Genomic DNA, 23879 nt, shown 5'->3' with positions numbered 1-23879 from the left:
ATAAAATCAGCTCAAGCAGTATTAATAAGGAGAATGTACAGAAAGCAATCCCACAATACAACATTCAGTAGTAATTTATGCGTATAAACAACATTGGTCAAAAATCAACCAGTGACTTCTAATACACCGGCCTTAATACTGTAGGGCATTTAATAACAAATTTTCTGCCTTTTTATTTTTGCCTTCTTACACTAAACTGTACATTTGCTTCATAATTTATTAAGTGGATGTTTTATAACCTTATTATACAGTTGTGTCTTTGCCCTGTGTTCTGTTTATGGAGTGAACATCAGAAAACCCCTCTGTTTTCCAGTTTGCAAACCCCCTATCATATTATTGCTTCTGTCAGCTAAAACTCTTTAGTCTCAGCTTTGTGTATTTGTTCTGTCAACGGTAGCTCTACATGGCACAGCAATACCCCGCTTTATAATTCAAGGAGATGTTCTCATGCATATCAAAACACAGCTGTAGTCAGCACTGGTTTACTTCACCCATAGTTATATCTGGTCTAACCACTATATCAAATTCAAATTTGAAATCAACAACTCCTATATGTAAAACTACCATTGTTTACATTCAACTGTGTTTTTTTTTTATGTCTCAATTTTTATATGCTCCAGAATTGTAAATGCAGTTTCTACAGGTTTCTGTTTATATTTTCATTCATTGGACCAAATTCACCTCTGGGGACTTCCATAGGAGTTAAGTCAAAAAAGCAGCATTAGAGATGCAGATGGTCCATTCTTGCAGAAGTCCAAAATATCAGGAAGACAGCAAGACCAAAAAGAGTGCTTCTGGTTCCAAAAGCAGTTTCACTGTGCAAATGAGTCATCTACTGTATATTAGATATAGGAAGTAAACATTCTTTAAAAAAGCAGACCTCTTTCTAACGTGCTCATGTCTAGCAAACTAAGGACAGGACTGAACCCTCCATTAAAGCTGCATAAAGGATTTCAGTAATTGCTCAGCAATGCTAAGAGGGGTCAGTGACATGACGTGCAGGCTAGGTGTGCAGACAGAGCCAAGCCTATGTCTAAGCATGTAGGGATGAGCAGAAGCTGAATGAAAAATACAGAAAACTACAGAAAAACTGGAGGAAAGCAAGTAAACTTTCTCTCTCAGAATGTATCAATTATTTATTTTCAAAAGTCTGAAATAGGGGGGGGAAATCGTAAGGTTAGTGGGCATAATACAGAGAGAAATTCTACTTGTAGAGACTGAGGAAGAGACGAAGGGAAGAAAGGTTATACAACTTTCCACCAATTACACTACTGAAAGGATTCAATGAAAGCATTTTAACCAACTACACAAATAACAGGGACTGGAAAAAGCAGCATGAGAATGGATTACATGAAGGAGAAAGTGCCTAGAGAATGTATATACAAATACATTTTAGGTTCAAATATTCAAAAAGTCACTCAGATACTTAAATCTGCAAACATGCTTGGCTGGAATTTTTCAAAGCTCTCCAGTGGTTAAATCCCAGCTTTTCGTAATGAATGGTGGAAACTCTGATTCTTGGCTATCTGACTTGAAACAGATAGACTTGATCTCACAGGGAGAAATTACTTTAAGCTGCAAGTTCTCTACCTCTGAAAACTTTGGTCAGCATTTCTCAGGTCTCTGCAATTTGAAACAAAATGTTAGCTTCTGCTTTTGAAAACAGGTTCTGGACTGCAGCAATTCTTCTGAGGCCCTGAAAGATTTGGACAAAACAACACAATCTCATAGAAGGTATTCTTCCCTCATTAACTGCATCCCAATCAGGGTTGTGCACCTGGCCATATGAAGCTCTCAGTTTAGCATCTTGAATTAAGTAGTGTGGCTGATGAAGGCAAATGAAAACAAATTCAGCACTTAACATCAAATCTACTCTTCCAGAAATCTGTGGTAGACTTTCAGGAATGCTGCCACAATATCTGAGCCACAGAAAGAGGTAATTCTGTACTTACTGTACCACTATTCTAGTTGAACACTCAGAATAAAATGAACACATTTTCAACAGCTACTAACCAATCAGCTGCATCACATCAACAATAACACAGGTTTTTCCTCTACTGTCTAACTCTATCTAGCCAACAAAGCAGTACTTGGGAGACTATCAGCAACAGCACCATACACTGACTCAGACAAGATTACACTCCCTCCCCTCAACTTAGTGGGCACAAGTCCAGGGTCTTGAATAACAGTTAATAATTCTTGGCAAGCTGATCACTTGTCTTGCACCAGGGATGGAAGGAGAAAACGCGATGAAGGAAAAGAGATAAAGAGAGCGCAGGATGGGTGGAAGACTAAAACACTTATTTATATTTGTCTGAGAATTGGCAAAAATGTGCTGTGTTTGCTTCTGAAAGGATCCTGAGAGGAATGAAAGGAAGTGAGAAAGAAGGCCATGTGGAAAGAGTAGGCATTCTTCCAGACTGGCAGGAAATGCATGATAAACTCTGCAGAATGAAGCATAGCAGTGCAATGGGCACTATTATCACATGCAGTGGGAGCAGAAACTGCAGAGCTGAAATGAATGCTACTGCAAGTTGCCTTAGCTTCTGCATCACCGTCCAGTGACCAACTGACTGTGTGTGCTGAATGAAAGGCATGTTGTTACCACAGTGCAATAGATAGAAGTCTCAAAGTATAACCAAGGACAGGAAAACATGATACCAGCTTGTCTAAATCACTCAGAATAAATGTTTTTATTTCCTTTACCAAGTGTATATTAGACAACAATATTCTATATTGCACCATAATCAGCTGCACTGGGACGTCCTTCAATACTGTATATGTTACAGAGCTAATAGATAATGACATTTAGGTGGGCATTAATGAAATTCAGATCTTATTTAGTGCAAGTAATCTGAAAATACTACTGACAGCAATGCTTCAAAGTTTCTGCTTTTTTGAAATTTACTTTGAAAAATAAACAATTGCACTTATATCTGCCCCAAAACATAGTAGCGTATTGTCTACTATACATGGTAAAAAGTGACTAAGATCAGAGAACAAAGAGTCAGTAGTCCTAAATTCTGGATTTAGCTGTTCTATGAACTTCTTACACGATGCAAAAAATTTTCAAATTTCTTAACATAGTTTACCTTTTTTTTTTTTTTTTTTTAAGATGGGCACAAGGTATTGGTACATCTTGTCTGACACATAAAAATGCTGGGAGAATTAGTTAGATTGTTTATAAAACAGCATGGACTACTTGCCTAAAAGATGCCATAAAACTGACAAGTAAAAAAATAATCACTGAGATTCACAGATAAATGAAGCAGCAGGGGAGTGTGAAAGCACACGTATTTGCACATGTTCATCAGCCACAGGAGGATAAATCAGCTACACTTCATCAGTAGTCAAGATTTATCTCTGGGATTTAGACCTTGATTGAAATCTAATAGGACTTCATATCCCAGGCTTTTCTAGTTACTTAACATGACAATGCTAAGCTAATTTCACACTGTAGGTGATCTGACACACAGATGTTTCTGCATGAGAGACTTCAGATGAGTTACCCAACTTTTTACCTGGGAAGGGTATGAAATTATATGCAAAGTAGTCATTAAATTGAAGAAACTTCGGTCTATAGCACTTGCATGTCCTGGAACCCTCAAGCTGCAGCACGGCTAAATATTTAATTATAGTAAATCCAGTACATAAAGGGCTCTACTGTCAACTTCTTCCTCTTCTGAGTTTCAGCTTGGCCAGCTGCTGTGTCTGTATCACTGTTCTATTCTGAACAGATGCTTCTTGGTTCTTGCTGAGTGGAAGAACAAGCTGGTTTCCCTTTTCAGATGCTGCTGTCTCTTAGGTTTTCAGTCCTCCAGAGCAGGATTTATGCTACTAATCAGTGCATGGCAAATACGAGGGGAGCAGCAGAGACCCACTGTGAACCAGGAAGGGTCTGATGAACCAGTCACCCACACAGCATCAATGAAACAGGGAAGGAAGGATGGAGGGAGAGAGACAGGTGATATTTCGACAGCTTCTCAGACTGATTCCTCATATTTTTTGGTTGGTGATGTTCATTACCCTTTTCTTTAGAGAGTAAATCGATGAAAGATCTCCACAAAATGCAGTGACAGAAGGAATATAAGCTCTTGGGTCAGTGTTCAGAGAAACATTATATCCACACACTTAAATTTTATCAGTGAGCTCAGCATCATGTGGAGTTCTGCTCACCCATACTAACCCAACATCAGAGGATTTCCTGACATGGTGCTAGTACAAGCCCAGCTGCTGTAGAGATGGGTGGCTCCTGTCCTAATACTAATTGTGAACAATACCCCTTTGCAGAAATCACAGCCCTGCCACTGAGACTGTGTTATTTTAAGCCCTGTGTAGATCAACAGGATTTCCAATTACTTAACTAAAATGATGAAACAGGCAGGAAATTATTCATGTTTGATATACTGTAAAAGAGACCATTCAGATCAAGCTGTCACTGCGCTGGGTTCAGCTGTCCTTTTCACTCAATTCCTTCTCATCAACAGTTACTGTCCATTAACTGACTTTGAAGCCACTGGTACGAATAACAGTTTTTCCACTCTTGTGGATAGAAAAAAACAAGCATACAAAGTCAGAGACACCTTCACAATCCAAGCTCAAATCTCAGGAGAGTCTTTCAATAGTCATTAGGATATGGAGAGAATTCAAATTTCCTAGCAGAATGTAATTATACTCAGCAAAATATTGTATCAGTGATGTGTTCTGGCAAAATGCTTGTGTAAAGGCCTCTGATCATAACACAGAGGCACAGAGAAACTACGTTATGCTAAGAATGACACTTCTAAATCCAAAAATCTCCAGGCACACATAAAACTTTTATATGAGCAACAAAGAATACGTATCAAGATCCATTTGCTTGCAGTTCATGTTATTCTCCAAAAAGGAAAGGCATTTGTTGTAAACTATAAGAGGCTAGTTTCCAATCTTTGCAAAACAGGTTATCAGAGAAAAAAAAAGCCTTCCCCATACCTCCTTCTGTTGACAAAAATAAGTGCAGTACCTCTGCTCAAGGAATATTTCTTCCTCTTGCTTTTGAGGCATGCACACTGACATACTGCTTTGTGTTTAGCTATGTCATGGTAGACATTTTAGGGGAAAAAGATTACCCAAACTTTCTGTAAATGCAGGAACTAAACAGAACTAGTTCAAAAGCCCACAAAACATCATAAAACAGCTGCAGCCAGTTCTCTGCCAGGCACCCAATGTCTTTCAGGTGGCTTACATACCATCAATAGTAGGAGTGCCACACTTTGGATTCATTGGTTTAGCCCTGAGAACATGGCCCTAGAGCAATGGAAAAATTTTTAAATCCATAAAAATCACACAGCTTAAGTAAGTGTGGTGGCACAGTGTCTACCAAGGACTCATCTTTCAAACAAATGACTCAAGTATTATGGCCCAGTTGTGGAAGAAATGCCTAAAGATGTGGATGGGGAGGGAAAAAAAAACAACACCAAGACACCAATCAACTGTACCTCTGTCCCCACAATCATCATAAGAATTTCCTCTACACGGAAGTCTGGGCAATCAGCCTTAAAAGGTTTTGATTTTAATCCATTTTTCTTAATAGTGATCTCTACTTTCATAGCTATTATGGGTCAAACTCTGCCATCATGGAACACTGATGAAACCAACAGAATGTGTTCACTTACATGGGTGCTGGTTTATGTGCAGACTGGTTAGCCACAATGATCTCCTCCTAGCTGAGCACTAATGAGACCCTAGCAGCATCACAGCTGTTGATCATGGTGTTCAAAAGCCATTTACTATTTCAAGCTGATAAGTTAACTATTATACTCCCATGTTTTGTACAGCTAGGATTTTTATGTTCCACATATATCAGCAGCTCACAGTGAACCAATACCGTTGTTCCACTTTTATAGCAACTCTATAACATTACAAAATATGCTCCACTAACAGCAAACCCTGGTGCTACAGGTACAGCCTCTAAGAGAAAAGGGGTCAAGAAAAGGAAGAATGTTTGCACATGCTCAAACTACCTACAGCCACCTAGACTGCCAGCATTTGCATGGCATGTCCGTGGTACTACCGTATCAGCACAGCTCTCCCCTTTGCAGAATGGGCAATGCTTAAGATTTACTTGGGGGGCAAAGTTTCTGCATGTCCCTCTGTTTTTAGAAAAAAACCCAGTCAAACTGCAAATTCCCAAGGTCAGCCTCTTTTTTTCCTCCCCTCCTTCCTGCAAGTGATGCGATTTCAGAGATGTAGAGAACTTCAACTGACTACAGAGCAGCTTACATGGGAAGCTGACTACCATGGTGGAAGCAACCCTCAGTTCGGCCTCCTCAGGTCATCCATACTCTCCAGGCACCATGCCTTGCTGAGCTGATTTAAAAGTGGCTAATGTGTCTGGCCAGAAGAAAAACACCAATGTTACTTGCCTTTCCTTGAGACATTTACACTCATCAGGATAATTCTGAGCAAAAGGAGTGCTACAGCACAGGTTTCTGTCCTGTTTTCAATCAGAGCACAGGTTTTAGAAGGGACATATTTTATAATAAAAGGAGGAAAGTTAGAACACTCACTGAACAGCCTATCCTGACAACAGAAAACATTTTTGAAGCCACAGGGTACAGTCTGTAGAAACTAAAAATAAGGATAAGAATCAGCTTTGGAAGTCCGATGAAATCCTTTTTCATATAATGTTTTCCTGTTCTGATCACATGAAAATCTTAAAAATGGAAACACTGAGCAAATGCCACTTTTTGTTATTTACACTGCAAACCCACAATGGTGAATGAGACCTGTAACCTTTCCATTTCTTATAGCTTCCTTGCAAATAGCTGGATCACTATTAACCTGGCACTCCAAAGACTTCAGCTTCGCTTCATGTAGGGCTCAGAGGGCGGAGTTCACAAGCATTGTAAATAATTTGAGGAAATAAAATAACCAGACATTAGAAAGGACAACATCAGATAATGTTTCGTCAAAAGTGCATGGGATGACAACATTGTATATGCTCTCCTAAAGGGCTAAGACAAGAGTTGTGAGTACATTTATGGAGACTTAGTTAATGAAACCTTCTTTTTAATCCCTAAATGGAAGTTTACGAGTGCTTCAAATATACTGTAGTTAGCTTGCCAAAAACTTTTTACTAAATGATCTTGATAAACTGATGGGTTATAAGTTGCATGCTGAAAATACAAACAGCCTGAAATACAAGCATATTAGATAACTTTTGTTAGTTCTACAGCTCACACTCAGTGACACCATAAATAACATCAGGAATCAAGTACCAAAACCATAATTTATTCTTTCATTATTTGCTACCCACAAACAATTTACATTGTTCTCTGGTTTAGACAATATTCTGAGCAAAATGAGCTTCAAACAGTGTCAGAAGAGATTTATTTTCTTAATAAAAAGGTAAGTTATTTTACTGTAGAACAATCAGAGATGTTTATCTATCTCTATGCATAGTACTAGTCAGGCTAGAAAGGTTTTCACTGACTTCAGAATCCAGTGAGAGTAACTAAAACCATCTCCAAAACATCGTGTTCAGACTCCAGACCAGGTCTGGGCAGTCGGGATTTATCTGGCTATAGAAATTCTTACCATGTCAAGTAACTGACCAGGATTCTTGCTTTAACTAGTGTCTACGTATTGTTTTGATGTACTAGGATGCTTTTTAAGGGTAGGTTTGAGCTTTCTGCTTCACCAATATGTTCAGAGGAATGAAGCAGGGTGATTCTGCTGGCGTCCACATGCTGCCTTCCCACAATACACATGCTCCAAGGGCTGAACAGGAGAAAACGTGACAAGAAAGAAAACCGGTATGAAAGACAACGACTCAACTTCCCTGCATGTTAAGGGCTGCACAAAGCCACTTGATATCAGCTAGAAAAAGAATAAAGCTAGGAAAAGGAGAGGTTCAGCAAATCTTTGCAGCAGCTGCTACTCATGGTGGTTCTGCACTACCCTATTTGTAACTCAAGCTGTGATTTAGCTGAAAGAGAAACTGATTCCAGGATAAAAGACATGAGAGAACAGTGCAAACTGGCAACAGGATCACTATTTGGAGACCCAGTGTATGCATTAACAGTATGGCTATATCCCATGCTATTCTTCAACCAGCAATGAAATTCAGGAAGACCTATTCAGTGAGTCATGCGGAGATGAGAGAAAGACTGGTAATAAGTAACTATGGTTCATTACAGCACACCGCGGTGAACAGAAGTTAACTTTAACTCAATGAGGATCATACCATGCTTGCCTGGTTCATGCAGATACTCATTGCCATGAAATGGCAATTAGAAATCAGGCATGAGACAGTCTGTGTGTACTCATGAGCTTTAAAAGTGAAAGAATAACAAGGAACAAAGTCATTCTGAGAACTGGTAGACCCATGCTTATACAGGATTTGTTGGCATAAAAATCCCATTTAGCAACTGTACATTGCAGTTATGAGACATGCACCTGAAACGGCTTTGAGTTGTAACAGTGAGAATTATTTTTGCCATCTTTTTTTTTGACAGAACCATTCCAAACAGACTCACAAACAGAAGATTCAGTTAAGACATCCATATTAACGTTAAACAAGACCTTACCAACGAACCAAAGTGGTTGACTGTCTGTCCTCTTAGTTTTTAATGTGGTACAGTAATCCAGTCACTGACAGTGTCTGAAGACATTACGGACAGGAAGGTAGTACATGAGAATTTGGGGGACAGCACATGCAGAACATGACCTGTGTTCTTTATAATCAGCTTAAATCAGGCTTTCATTTACATTTGTACAGTTAAGCCACTGTTTTACATTTGTTGGTGCATATATGTAATATGTGCATGCTGAGACCTCACAGGTTGCATGAATGCCAATGCCATTTCCCTGCTTCCTCACCTTTAGACAGCAGTACTTGTCAGCAGCACTTCCCTGACACCCACTGTGTTCTACCTCTCATGTAATATAATCGATTTTAAAAATAATCAAAAGTAATGAAAAACAACTGCATACTAGTACTAGACAGAGCAACCTGAAAGAACCTGAATTTACTCAGTTTGGTGCCTTCACTGGTGAACATCAGTCATTTTCCTGGGAGCCTTTTCCTTTCAAACCCAAAAGTTACATCTTTAAACACAGTTACCCAAAGCTATCTTTTAAAATGGTGAACAGGATTAGTAACCTTGTATCTTCCTTCACACCAACTACCTTTCTTCTGCTGAAGCTCTTGGAAATACCTTGGTTCATGGTCACTTCATGAAACCAGTTTCAGATACCAACTCTTCACAGGATTATGAGATTTATTCAAACTTCCCTGTCAAAAAAAGCGCATGTATTTCAGGAGAATAAGCAAAGTAGGTGAGTAGTCTTGGGTGTCCTGTACAGCCCAGATTTGAGGAGCTTCATGGTTCTCACAACATGAATTCTGCAGCTAGCAATGAGCAAAGAAAGACTGGAAAATGCAGTGCAACACTTGCTTCATTCATGTCTCCTGGAATAGAAGATGACCATTTGTTCTCTGCACCTCAAAAATGATTAATAAATATACAACCCCCTGGAGTTTCCCTTCCTGGATATTGAAAGAAAAACAAGACAACAGCAAAAAGCAAAGCATTCCTGTATCAACAGAGAAAAGACTATGTCCATGTAACTACAGCAAAAACAAGCATTTGAGGCCTGAAGAAGAGGAATTGCAAGGCTTATTGAAATAAAGAAAGGCTTGAGGTAACTGCTTTGCACAGCCTGATTAGACTAGCCAACGGCTCACATAATTTCTATCAATTCTTCATTATGAGATTGCTTTCATTCTCCCTACCCTCCTGTATCACCTGAGAAGGCACCATGCTCCCCCTGACTCATGGAGAGTTGTGTTTTGTGTTGTCATTTGCTAGAACAGTGATTATGTGCAAGTGGGAGAATTTCACAAGTGAAATGTCTTGTCAGTGAAAATAGCAGCTTTACTCCTACATTCACTTAGCAGCAGGAGGCTGAAAGTGTCCTGGGGTTTTTGAATTATTGTTGAAATGAACTCCAGATGCCTGCAGAAAGACTGCTAAATATATACCTAATTGCCAGTTTCTTTTGCTTTAGCCCCACTGCTAAACAACCTTCAAACAACAGCTGAATTCTTTATTAGCACCTTTATGCAAGATTAAATGGCACTTGTGCAAAGCCAGAGCACAAAAGCATGCCACGCCAGTGCTTCATAAGCAACGTCTCTGGAAGCCTGTCTTGGGTATTCACCTTCCTGTGTGGGGGAAATTTTCTTATAAATTACAGTCTTCCTTTTATATTACATGCACACCAATTTTATACCTCTCAGTTTTTATGCTAGAAAAATTTGCATATTTATGTAATATTAACCAGGCAGCAAATTTTGCTATTTTGAATATTCAGCAAAGGAGAGCAAAACTATGCTTCCTGGCCTGCTGCCACTCCAGTGACTCATCTTTGCTGACATGCAAGCTAATGGGGGTGAAGATTTAGAAATGCTGTTTCATAGAGAAAAAGGATTTGGGAGAGACAAGCTCCTAAGTCCCATGCTTCATCCCTGCTAACCCTGACTCCCACACGTAATGCCCACAGTACAGCTGAGAACTATGAAACTGCCTCCAGGCTCTGTGGTTACAGGTGTATGTAAGGGTAACCACTAGGAGTACATACATCAAGGCTTTGGTCTGGAAATAGGATGGTCTTAAAAATCAAAGATCATATACACCACAATTAACTATTTGCATTTTCAAATAAATAAATGTGTTCTTTTTTTGATTAAGGGAGAGGAGAGGCAGAGAGATCGCCAGTGTAACCACTTCATCTTGATAAAGGAGCATGCAGCACACTGTCGGCCACTGCATTTCCGTAATACACGATCCCTCTGCCTTCACTGCCTTCAAGAGTCTATGCTGATCTTCTCAATCCCAGCAGCAAACCTCATCCATGGCTGTGACCTGCTGCCCTCATTAGCCCAATATTCAGAACCAAGGGAGCCAACATCAACAGCAGAAGCTACCGTGCAGCCCTCTTCCCTAGATCTACTTGCTTTGATTTTTACCCTGCTTTTAGCACACTGGGCTGGTGCTACTCTACAGAGCAGGATTCAGACAAGATTCAATCTAAAGTGGCATAGAAGTGCTGCTGTCACCTAATGTATACAGGAATAAATAGGCACATGCAGAACAGCAGCACAAAATGCCACAGCTGTAAAGCAGGGCTCAAGTTTTGACACTTGCTAGATAAACTATCACTGTGCTGGTAATCTCTTCCAAGATTCTGACAGTCAGACAGCATGAGGTGTGTATTAGGGACATTTACATAGACTTCAGCTTTATGATGCCTGATTCCCACTAGCTATGTCAATCTTTAATTTATAATTTGCCTAGTCCTAGCAAGGGCTTCCTACACAGTGTGACGCTTGGCTGCAACACTTCACAGAAATCACTCAACACAACGTCAACTTCCAGTTTCTGAGTTTCAGTTCCTGTTATAAACATATAGTGTTATTTTAAACACTTCAGGTTGAAAATGTGGACTTTCCAAAACTCGACTACCATAGTAAGGACGTAAAGTGTAGGAAAATCTGGACCTTCCTAATTTTCAGATGCCTCAAGAGAAAAGGTGGACAGCTGCTTCTAGTTAAGTGTGTGAAGACAAATGAACTCCTTCAAAATCGTGCACTCTGGACATGATTAATCTGCTCTTTGTTGACTATACAGCAAAGCAAGCACATAGCAGTGATCTGGTAAAGTTTGTGTTTGAATAAAAAAAATTTCAAGTCAGCGGTTCCTTCTTTGCCATTTTAAATAATACAGAATGAGTTCTAAATGCTGGAGTCACAGCTAAGCACATCAGGCACCTCACAGAATTGCAGAATGGCTGAGGTTGGAAAGGTCCTCTGCACATCATCTTGTTGAACTGCTCTGCTCAACTTGGGTCACCTGCAGCAGGCTGCCCAGGACCACATCCAGGTGGTTTTTGAGTATCTCCAAGCATGGAGACTCCACAACCTCTCTGGGCAACCTGTGCCAGTGCTTGGTCACCCTCACAGTGAAAAAGTGTTTCCTGATGTTCAGATGGAACATCCGGTGTTTAAGTTTGTGCTCATTGCCTCTGGTCCTGGCCCTGGGCACCACTGAAAGCCTGGCTCAGTCTTCTTTACACTCTCCCTTCATATATTTATGCATATTGATAACACCCGTCCTGAGTTTTCTCCTCTCTGTGCTAAACAGTCCCCCCCTGTCTCAGCCTTTTCTCATGTGAGAGGTGTTCCATTCCCTTAATCAATCTTAGTGATCCTTCACTGGACTGTCTCCAGTAGCTTTGTATCTCTCTGGTATCTCTCTTGCCCACTACTGGACACAGTACTCCAGGTGTGGCCTCACCAGTGCTGAGTAGCTGGGAAGGATCACCTTCCTCAACCTGCTGGCAACACCCCTCCTAATGCAGCCCAGGATACCATTTGCCTTCTGGCTGCAAGGGCACACTGCTGCCTCATATTCAACTTGGTGTCGACCAGGAGGACCCCCAGGTCCTTCTGTGCAAAGTTGCTTTCCAGCTGGTCAGCTCCCAGCATATACTGGTTCAGGACTTTGCACTTCCCACTGCTGAACTTCCTGAGGTTCCTGTCAGGCCTCTTCTCCAGCTTACTGAGGTTCCTATTTTCTGGATGGCTGCACAACCCTTTGGTGTATCAGCTGCTCCTTCCAGGTTGGAACAAGAGCAAACTTGCTGAGGGTGCACTCTGCTCCGTCATCCAGATCATTAATGAAGACGTTGAATGGGACTGGACTCAGTATTGACCTCTGGGGTACACCACTAGTTACTGGCTCCCAACTAGACTTCAGATCACTGATCACCACCCTCTGGGTCTGCCTGCTCATCTAGTTTTCAACTGATCTCACTGTTTGCTCATCTAGCCCATATGCTATCAGCTTCTCTCTCAGAATCTGCCAGCAAAGAGTTGAAAACCTTACTGAAGTCGAGGCAGACTATATCCACTGCTCTCTCCTCATCTGCCAAGCCAGTCATTTCATCATAAAAGGTTATCAGATCGGTCAAGTACAACTTCTTCTTTGCCATCCCCTTTGTGAACTTATCCAGTCATCATCTGACTGAGTCTTCCCTGTGGACGAACTGTACTGGTGGAATTGGGTCCTCCCTCCATTTCTCAATATAAAACAGAATGCAACAAGCAGATGAAATCCTATGAGTAGGACTGCCACCATTTTTCTTATCTGAGATTATGCAAGCAGAAGAACTAGCTAGCTTCATTTACAGAAATTCAGTGAATGGCCAAGTTAGCTTCAAGGAAGAACTGAGGAAAGGGAAGCAAAGCTGTTTAAGAAACAAGGAATTGCTCCTTTGGAAAAAATAACAGGTATTTTTAAACACACCGTTTATGTGCCTATCTATTTTCTTCTTTTGTCATGGTCCTTCATCAATTCACAGTGCAACTGGAACCAAACATTATCACATTATCTTTGGAGTCATTAAATGCTAAATAAGACTTCTACATTGTAATGTTAAGCAGAGCTGATGACACAGCTCTCTAAGGGCATCTTGGTCTATCCTGTTTGCATTAACAAAACCCCAGAGAGGTATCATTATATAGGATCTGAAAGGAAACTGTGGCAGAGAGGTTATTATTGGCATCTGTAAACCTTCTGCAAGCTTAAATAAGGTGCTTGGTGGCAATTTCTCTAAATAAAGCTCCGCAAAGGGTAACATTTCTGGCATTCTTGGTGCTTCCTAAAAATCAAAACTGTCACTGTTACCTTGATGCAATGACAGACCCCTCTTGCTCTCATAGAGATACAGAGATTTGGGTCAGTTCTGTTCATACAAGAGAAAGGAAGGATCCAGAACACAAAAGAGTGAGGCCAATGTCTCCTCCCAGCCCTCCTCATATATAGGGCACAGACTACAGAGAAACTTGAATGGGTTTCTACATTGAAGTACATCAGTGTATTTCCTACCTACCCATCTGCCTTCTGGATGTTGAAGACCCTAGCTAAAAAACTGAGTATCTATGTCCTGTTTATGTGCATGCATGTATATGTACTTAGAAGGGAGAGTATGTGCATATGCAAGTGGCTGCCTTTGTGTGGGAAGACATGAGATGACAGTAATGCCTGTATAACTACCTTATAGACGAATGTATTACACAGCTTCTCCAGGACCCCCAATTCAAAGGAGGGGAGGAATCTGCAATCTGCATGGCAAGAACATCCTTCTATCTATTGCAGCAGGCCAGATTTTCTTTATCTCACTGTGTTTTTCTTTAAGCTGAACATCTTCATAAAGCGTGCACTGAAAGCTAATGAGCAGATCCTAGCTTCAAGCTTAGCCTCTGGTCAGTGTCTTCAGTGACTAATATTTTATTTCTCCTCTAACTTCTTGCCAACACAGACAACCAACTGCTAACCGAAAGCTATGTGGTCTCCAACCCACTTCTACATTAAAACCAGCAGAAGCCACGTATGTTTTTTGTCTAGCACACAGTAAACACAATGTCACTCTAGCAAATAGGCTATTTCAGCACCTTGTTATGTCTGAAACTCTCCTTGTTGCTTTGAGAAACAGAGTAATGTCAATGACTCAGGTTCAATTACAACATAGTTATTTCCAAGCTTGTTTGATGCTTAGCATTTGAGGAAAACGATATACTTACTCACCATAAGGGATATATGCCAAGTCTACTGACAATGAAGACAATGGCAAATGTAAGGAACAGAAGGTCACTCAGTTTTTGACACTTGCAATAGTTTGCCATTTTGGCAGCCTGTAAAAGAAAAAAATGTCTGTTTACTTCTGTGAGGACAACTGAGTTCTCTTGTATTGTGTGTAAACTGTAAGAAGAAGAAATAAAATTTTTATGAAATTGCTAACTTTTTCATTGGGCCACCTCACAGTGACCTTGTAATTCCTCTCCACCAAGCAGATGGAAAATGTCTTCTCATGAAGAAAACCCAGAGTGAATAAAACCAGAGTACATCTCTCATTTCTTCATTCTCCATTCACTTTTTTAAATCCTACAATTTCAGATTCACAAAACTCTTCTAAACCTTTTATTGAACCCCACTGTGTTTAAGCTGTCCTTGTCCCCAACCTCTTTATCTACCTCTCTCTCCTCTTTCTAGTATGTTCCACTAGCATTTTCAGCATCCATCCATCTTCCACCTGCCCCATGCTCTCTGACCTTCTAGTGTTTTCTATATATAAACTTTGTCTCAAATCCTCTACTACACTCCATGTCCTATGTTCTACAGCTTCGCTGCTTCTTTTCTGGTCTATACAGAACAGTTACCAGCTCAAAGACTACAACCTTTCCCTTCAAATCTTATTCCAAGGCTCCCTTCCCTGCTTCTTTCCAACTTGTTGCCCTATGCCTGCTTTTACATGCTTCTCTCATTTGTCTTCATGCAGTCTTCTGAGTCCTCCTCAGTGAAGGAGTCACTACTCTTCACTCAAACTGCTCATTAAAACACTGATCTTCCCTGAAGTTTATTTGTCCTCTTCTCCCTCAAGAAAACAGCATGTGCAAGCAAGATTGTTTTAAGACATCTATGCTGCTTCCACAACATCTGTGCAAGCAGTCACTTATCTTAAAACATCTGCTTCAAGGCAGGGACAGTCTGTCTTTATGCTTTCTATCAAATGTATCCAGGAGTCAAAGAACAGTAAAGTACATGAAGATCCTGATTTAGTGTCCACTTCAGTCATTGGGAGCCTTTTTAAAGCCCCTCTCTGAGGGGACCTGTATCCAGCTTCCATATTGAGAAGATGCTTACTTGTGCAGACTTTCCAGAGGGCTAAGAGGGAGCAAAATCACCACAACTATGCATACAGAATACTATTCTGAATACAGAATTCAAACCAGAGAATTGCATAAAATAGTGAGAGGTATTCTTGCATTCTGTCTGGTTTTTTTTTGTCATGAACACACTCAACCTAATGAGCTCAATGCTCATGTCAGACAATCTGGATGGCAAAACCAACCTGCACATTTGGATGTTACCTAACTTCTGCAATGTTTTCACTCGAAACCTGAATATAAAGGATATTCCTCACTAACAGAAAGCAAGCTAGGAATGTCAACAACACTTGAGGAAAGACACCAGTGCTGCAAAGAAAACAACCTTTCCAAATCAGCCCTATATTCTAGTGGACACAAATGAGTTTCCTAGCAGTTTGTACTCATAGTCTGGTTCAAGGAAAAGAGAATGCTTCAGTGTCAACATACAAAGCAGAAGAGTTACTAACACCTTGATTTTTCAGATGACTGAAAGTTCAGACAGGAATTTTGGATGTATTTCTATGGTGGCAGTCTAAATAAGCTGGTTTCATAGTCCATGGAGCTGATATTGCTATATCAACTTGTAGTAGTATCATGTCACTTCTCAAAAACAGTACAGCTGTTGGGTCATCAGTTCTCCAATAACAAATCTACAAATGATTTTGATAAGGGAGGACTACAAAAAAAGGGAGAGTATTTTGTTGTTGGATGGAATTTGGCCACCTAAGACAACACAACACAATTTTTGAAGCTTAAAAACTGTAACTACAGCTCTTCCAGATACTCTTGCTAGTCTATTTAAATTCACTTATTTTACAGTGTGGCTATTTGCCCTGGTCTGAAGTGTCCATTCCCTATTTTTTTAGGAAAGTGTGCTAGGGGATAGCTGGAACCTTACAGAAAGGATTCAGGTTTAACTGTCAGCTATGTGAGGGTCATAAACCAGAAGCATATCAAATTGGCAACTATTCACTTCCATCCACTGGCATCAAAACTGTCACAGTGCTCATTAACCAAAGCTGAAAAGACTCAAGGTCCCCAAACAGATGGGATTTTAAGTGCTTCAGCAGGATAGGTCACAGCGTTTCCAACCCACAAGCTGTACTGCAGTGTTAAGTTACCCAGGACCCCATATACAACTTCTGAAAGTTGCCTCTCAGTAGCCTAGATTTCAGTTTAAGGTAATGTAATGATTTCCTAGGCAAGCAAATTATTCTATGTTTGGTCTGCCCTGCCATGACTAGGCTGCTTTGAGCATCCAGGGCAATTTTCACTCCGATCTAAGAGAACAGCTATGTATTCCTGAAAATACTACTACGACTATTCTGTAACTGCAGATGCCTTAAGACCTATAGAAAAACCTCATCTCCAGTATTCCTACCAATATGTACAACTTTCTGCAATGAGAATAGCCAAAATGTTGCATTGCAGCTTTCCATTGGACATGTTTCATTATGAAATGGCATGTGGAAAAAGTCTAGTGGCCTCTGGAAATACTTTTTAGTTTTTAAAAATACATAATATGTAAAACAGGTCAGGTGCACAAGTGACCCATCATGGCAAGATATTTTATCAGCTTCTTTTGTAGTTTGATAATTTTCTTCCTCTGAACTGACTTCCCCCTCAGTAATGTCAGCAGTGTGTAAAAGTCCATCTTCTCTCATATGGCACTGGGGCTGTGACCTACTGCCCTAGCAGAAGAAAGCCTGTTGAGTTATAATGGCCCTCCTAGTAAATGCTGCTCAGGGCCTGTGATTATCTTTCCTACATCTTGGGAGTGCAGCTTTAGTATTTCCAGTCAGAATAAACTGAATGAATTGACTGGAAATACCATTACAGTATATGCCTCATGTGGAAGTGTATTTGCTGAATGTCTGCAAATCATCTGAGAATACCAGCAATTTCTCTTTGTCTTAGCCAGTGAATGAACAGAGGAATTGAGCAAAACCACGTATCTCACTTTGATAAAGGCAAAGGTCTTAGCTAGCCTATTACAGCTGCTCTCCAGTGGTTTTATAGTTCCATAGACACTGGTCTGATCTGGAATTAACACCTTCACGTATGTCTTGGTGGTGAGAGAAAAAGAATTAAGAAAGTTTGGGTGAACCCACAGCAAGAAAAATAAACTTGTGAAGATGTAATTAATTCTAACAGGAGAAATCCAAATTCTCTGTTGCTTTCTAACTCAGGCAGTCGTGTGACTTCTAGATTTTAAAAAGATTAAAAAATAAAGCCAGATTTACAGCACTATTGAATCAGAATGGTAGGAGTTTGATTCTGTGATAGGTGACTCACACAATGAGACTATATTCTTGCATAACAGGATCCTTGCAACTACTTTAATAAAAAATAATTTCAGACAAAATAGTTATTAACTTTGGTTTGATCCTGATAGAGAGTTCAGACAGCCCAATCCCAGCATCACTCAGAGCTGTCTTAAAAACTGATGCTGATACAGGATAACAAGATCTCTAAATTGCCCCTATGGAAGTTACAGACCATCTTGATTTAAATAATTTCAATCAACCCTTCTACTCCAAAGCCAACTGCTTAATACTGGCATCTGGATGAGGAAGCACAGGGACCTGGAAAAACCTGGAGACCAGGTCAGCTCACTGCCAGCGCACAACCACTGAACTGTCCAGCACCCTCTGCCCACCAAAGCACAGCACAAACAAACCGTGACACCTCGACTCTTTTAGAGACAGGGTTCTTGTCCCACACACCACGTCAGAGGGGTCAAGAACCAGGAGCTTCTACCCCAGTCACCACTTTCCAGATTTCACAACTTTGACCTTTTGACTTTACAGTGTTATATTTAAAATCTGTGTGTAATCCTCTGTGGCATGCAATGCATTACCAGTCTCTGCTCTGTACAAGCAACTTATCAAGGGATAAACCAGCCTGAAGTCACAAACATGCACTGCTACAAAAGTAATATATTTCTTCAAGGAAATACACTGTATTAATCACCATTACCATCTTGAACTGGACTCTCTGCTTAGGAAATACTTGCTCTGCATATCAAATAGATTCTACCTACTGACATGTTAACTCTCTGAATAGTGAATACCATATACAGACACTGATGACATACATATTATCTCACCTCCAGGACAACATCAGCCGCATCATGGAGACATAAGGTCAAGGTTCCCACTCGTGTCAAATTGGTTACATATGAGAAGGTTATCAGGGTGACTGTTACAATGTGATGTGTAAACATGATGCCAAAGTCCTAGAGCAGCAAGAAGCAGGAAAAAAACAAACAAAAAAAAAAACAAACCAAAAAATAACAAAAAAAAAAAAAAACAATGAAGCAAACAGTGAGATTCAGTACTCATACAAAAATGGATGGATGTTTTTTTAAACCCAGCATTATGGTTATGTTACATAAAGATCCTGCTACATAAGTGCATTAAATAACCTGCTAAAGATTTCTCTTAGACTGAACAAAATAATCATTGTATGTTAACATAATGCAAAAATATTATTGAAAGCTAGGCAATATCTACACTTCTCAGTTTATAGTAATTTAATCTAATGAAGTAAATATTTGTGGTTGAAGTTACTCTGAAAAGGCATATGTACATACAAATCAAATCACACCATATTTTTTTATACAGCAAGCAACATACAATAGGCAAAATAATGCACCATTCGCCAGAGTTCAAACAGCTACAAAGGAACAAGAAACACATTTCTACCACACTAGGAGTTATCAAGTCACCTGTCAAGTACAACTGAGAGCTTTCACAGAGCTGAGAATCCCAGTTCCAGCTTTTTATTTCTTTGTTTTTAATGAAGTTGCTTTGTCTTCACACTCTAACAGGGTCAGAAAAGTCTTCAAATGAGCTGGTACAGGTGTTCCTACTCAGATCTAATCTGCTGCCTCCCAAATAATGCAGGTTAATTGGTCTCCAGATCAGTAACCGAGTTGTGTGGCCAGCAAGTAACTGTTAGTACTGAAAAATACTGGGAGTGGTGAAGCTCCTGTAACATCACATTCCCAGATACATGCCAAGGGGTAGGCAAAGCAGAGGGAATGACCTGTCTGCCTGGCCCAGATTCCCAAACTGATTACTGAGAGAACAGGACCCAGAGAGATGAGACTCTTCTCTGCAAGGTACCAAGTCAGTCAAAAAGAAGTCTTGCTGGAGTTTGCTGAACTACCTGCACAGCTTTGAGAAAGTGATATCAAAACCCTGAAGAAAACATCTCGGGCATCGTTTCACCAGGGAGTTTCTCCATGTACCAGGTGCAAAGTTACTATCACAGCTCTCAGAAGAAGTAGTGGCTCTCATGCAGGGCTGTCTGAAGGGACAGAGATCCAGGCAGTCAGAAGCAGCAGCTCCTCCAGGTAGCCTGCTTGCCAAGCACCTCAGGAGGTGGAATTTGCCTTTCTGGCAGCTTTTCTGGGCCAGTCCTGCTGAGCTGTAGTAGTCTTCAGCTAAGTGGCCCACAGCAGAGAAACTGAAACTGAGACCCTGAAGCATTTAGAAAAGTAACACTTGGTTTGCAGAGGGCCCTACAGAACGTGTTGGAGAGCTCCCACTAACACAAGGTCAAGTCCAGAAAAGCAGCAGCTACAGCTGCCAACTGCTCTGTCTTTCCGATACTGGGAAGAGTAACTTCCCAGTGTCACCATACCTCTCTTTGGGAATGCAGAAGGCACACAGCAGGCACTACTTTTTTCAAGGATGTGCAGTGCTACTGCCTCTCAGTACCAGCAATTGGCTTCACTGAAATGTATACCTGGAGTCCTTGGAAAAACCTGCAGCTTAAGCAGTGTCACTAACTGAACAGGGATAGGACCTGCTCAAGCCTATCATTTTATGTTTAATGCTATCAGGTGCTACAAGGTCTTATTTCCTACACACACTCTTCGATAGGCATTGCCATTATCTCCAACACAAATGTGGGGCATGGGGGAAGAAAAAAAAAGACTAAAAGCATAGAACCATATCTAAGTTTGGTATACACCCAACATTTCTCAACCAGGTTATTTGGTCCCCAGCAGTGTGGAGCACAATCAAATACATTCAGCAGTTGTATCAAGCCATTGCTTTACATACATTTTCTTAAAGCAGACTGAACATAGAGGATTAAAGGCTGTTTCCCACTCTAAGGATCTTAAGGGAAAGCAGAAGTATGGCATCTTAGTAATTTCAGTAACTACAAACCCACACAAGGGTACCATTTCACCATACCATAATCAAAACAGCAAAGCACCTACCTTATTCCCTGGGATTAGAAGTAAGCCACCAGGATTGCCATATGGCCATATTGCAGCCTAGCTCTTTACCTGCTTTGACTGCAAATGCTATGGCACTGTTCTTCATTTTCCTTCTAACTGCAATTATGTTAGCACATAGGCAGTCCAAACAAGGGAAGAAGCCAAGCAGAAAATCTCCTCTGTTTTTATAGTTGACACATTCATGTTCTACAAATATGAGATTTCTAGTCCCTCTTGGGAACTCTCCAAGGCATTCCTGACAATATGGATTATTCCTAAGCAGCCCTAATGCTCTTGGGCAGCAGCTGCCTTCTGTACTTCTTCATGAGTCTACTTACAGAAATGCTGTCCAGGAAACTCCTCTAATAATGTTTCTTAAGACAGAGATTTATCTGAGTTTGCCAGCTCTGAAACAGAGATGCTGGACTGACCTATGGAAAATCATTAGAAAAAAGTAGCAGTGATATAAATAGGACTACTTTTGTTCTTCTGGTCCTTTTTTTTTTTTTCCTGTTTGTGACACTTCTTTACATCAGTAATTAATACTTTTTGAAGATTAATTCAAATTACATTTGAAGATGCTACCTGTTATATTTTAATTATACATAAGGGTAGTGAATACATAGAAACTAATAGTACAAGTCCCCATTAATGTCAAGTGGTACTTGTGTTCCCAGCTTACTCAAGCACTTCCACCCATACACATCAGAAGAGCAGCTGTGCAGGAATGGGCTTTTTCTTTTTTAAAATGTATTTCCAACTGTATATATGTTTGTGCAAGATGAATTTATTTACAACAGATTCGTAGCCTCCAGTTGTAACTGTTGAAAGATGTCATGTGCCTGTGTCATGAAAATATGTGGTTAAGAACAGGAGAAAGAACCTACTCCTGACACCATCAGCAGGAAGAACACAGGGCAGGCCACAGAGTAAGCCCCTGGGCCTCAACTTGTAGACAAGTCCTGTGGATTCAAGGCTTCTGCTACCCACATTTGTTTAACATGTCACACTGACTAAACTGCCAAGTGGCTATGGAGCATCAGCGCCACTGATGGGCAACACATCATCTTCATTAGTCACTCCAGCTTCTGGAAATGGGCTATGCTATAGATCAACAAAGAAAGAGAATATCACCAGCGAAAGGTTTCAACCATTACAATTCTAGTAAATGTCTGCAAAATGTACACAGTCTAAATTCTTTTCCTCTGAAACAAAGGAAGTCAGCTTTATGACTTTCTTTAGAGTTTGAAGAAAGAGATCCAGGATCCAGATTTAGTGAAATATAGCATACATTTTCTAGAATCAAAATGGAATATTCAAGAAAATTAACAGCTACAGATTATTTTATTTTGGGAACGAGTGAACTGTCATTTTTTTTTTTTTAAAGTGAAACACAGAAGCTCTAGGAATTGCCAAATGCTTGGAACTAAAAGGTGTGAATACACAGAAAGGTCTCCCAGATCTTCTGCAGAACTGTCAAAAGTGATCGAGTAGAAATTTTATACATTCTCATAAATACAGCTGTCAAATATTTTTCTATGAAACAATATATCAGGTATCCAGAAAGCATATAAATAAACCTCACTGCTTTTAAAATTCATCAGGGGCTTGTGAGAGTAATAAAGTTCCCTGACCTATTTTTTTTTCTCTGTGTTTTACAAAAGAGCAGTATGGGAAACTGGACAGAGATGATAAAAAACCAAACTGTATTAGGTTGCAGTCTTTGAAAATGAAACCCCTTAAGGGTAGAACATCTTTAAAGCAACATAGTAGATATTTATGAAGCAAACCACATGCCATTATAAAACTGTAAAAGTTAATCTACTCAGTTCGCTGCCTTAATGCCAATAGTAGATATGTGTAACAGCTTAAATAGTTTGCTCACACCTCTTCAGCCAAAGATAAACTGGTGGAATTTGTAACACCTAAATAAATATAAATAGGTATCTGAAAGTCAGCAAACCAATTGGAAGTAATTTTAAAGTAATGAATTTGCTATTACAGAAAAATAAAATGGAGATGGAAGACACCAAGTACATTTCTCTTGAGCTACAGCAAGTAAAAGACCAGTGCTGGAGTTAGGCCAGCACTGAGTGCTGATGCTTTCAGAGAACTACTGCACCTCACCTTGAGAGAAACCTGGCTGCATGAAAGCGGTTGGCTGAATTCCCGCAGTGCACAAGGCTGCCAGGGCACTTTTGATCATCCCAGACTACAACACAGCCACTGCTGAATTTAAAGTATCTAAAATGATAACCAAGACCTAGATAAAAGTATTCCTCTCATTGTAACATGAAAACATCAACAGGTTTCTCAGGCTGAGAACAGTTCTTAGTCTGAGAACTGTTAATCTGATCTATATAAAATGTCATGAAGTATTACAATAGTATCTGATACTAGCTGGTAAATTTCCTGCTTCTTCCAGTTAGACAGGGCCTTATTTAATATGGGCACCATTTCACACATTGCATACTGGGTACATTAAGATGTTTCCACATTTTTTAAACCAAACCTGCTCTTTAAAAGAGAACTATTATGATGCCGCAAGAGCTGGTGTCTCTGTCAAGCTTGTACTACTTTGTCAACTGCTGTGAGCTCCCAGTACTAACATTTTTCAACTCATGGGTTTCCTTGACAGCTTGCACTTACCCCTGACCACAGAGCAGTTTTACTGTGTGACACCAGCACACAGCCACAATTCTCCAGTCTGATCTTCCTAGTTATCCATTTTGCTTACACTACAAAAAGAGCTGTCTCCACACTCCAAACTGGTCAGCAATCTAATAGGCTATTTATAAATATGACACCTCTACTGTCTCCTGCAGGGTGCTTATAATGAAAGGCTTTTGACTTGCTATCATTGCACTTCAGATACTGTGCTCCCGCTCT

The 23879-nt window shown here is 40.2% G+C and overlaps 1 protein-coding gene across 4 annotated transcripts in view; it reads right to left on the bottom strand.

Annotated features, from left to right (window-relative positions):
• CERS6 (ceramide synthase 6) overlaps positions 1-23879 on the bottom strand; it is a 122204-nt gene that overhangs the window by 11291 nt on the left and 87034 nt on the right. For all 4 annotated transcript variants that reach the window (XR_006164569.1, XM_042784306.1, XM_042784307.1 and 1 more), the window contains 2 exons: positions 18864-18992; positions 14634-14740 (listed from right to left, as the gene is read on the bottom strand). Coding sequence is in view for 3 of the 4 variants with exons in the window: in XM_042784306.1 (XP_042640240.1) it covers positions 14634-14740; positions 18864-18992 (236 nt within the window). In the remaining variant the exon portion in view is untranslated. The remainder of the gene's footprint in view (positions 1-14633; positions 14741-18863; positions 18993-23879) is intronic.

This window comes from Tyto alba, unplaced genomic scaffold (genome assembly GCF_018691265.1).
Source record: "Tyto alba isolate M040663 unplaced genomic scaffold, T.alba_DEE_v4.0 Super-Scaffold_7, whole genome shotgun sequence".
Taxonomy (NCBI): Eukaryota; Metazoa; Chordata; class Aves; order Strigiformes; family Tytonidae; genus Tyto; species Tyto alba.
The sequence above is the reverse complement of the archived record's forward strand: the minus strand, read 5'-3'. Positions and strand labels throughout refer to the sequence as shown.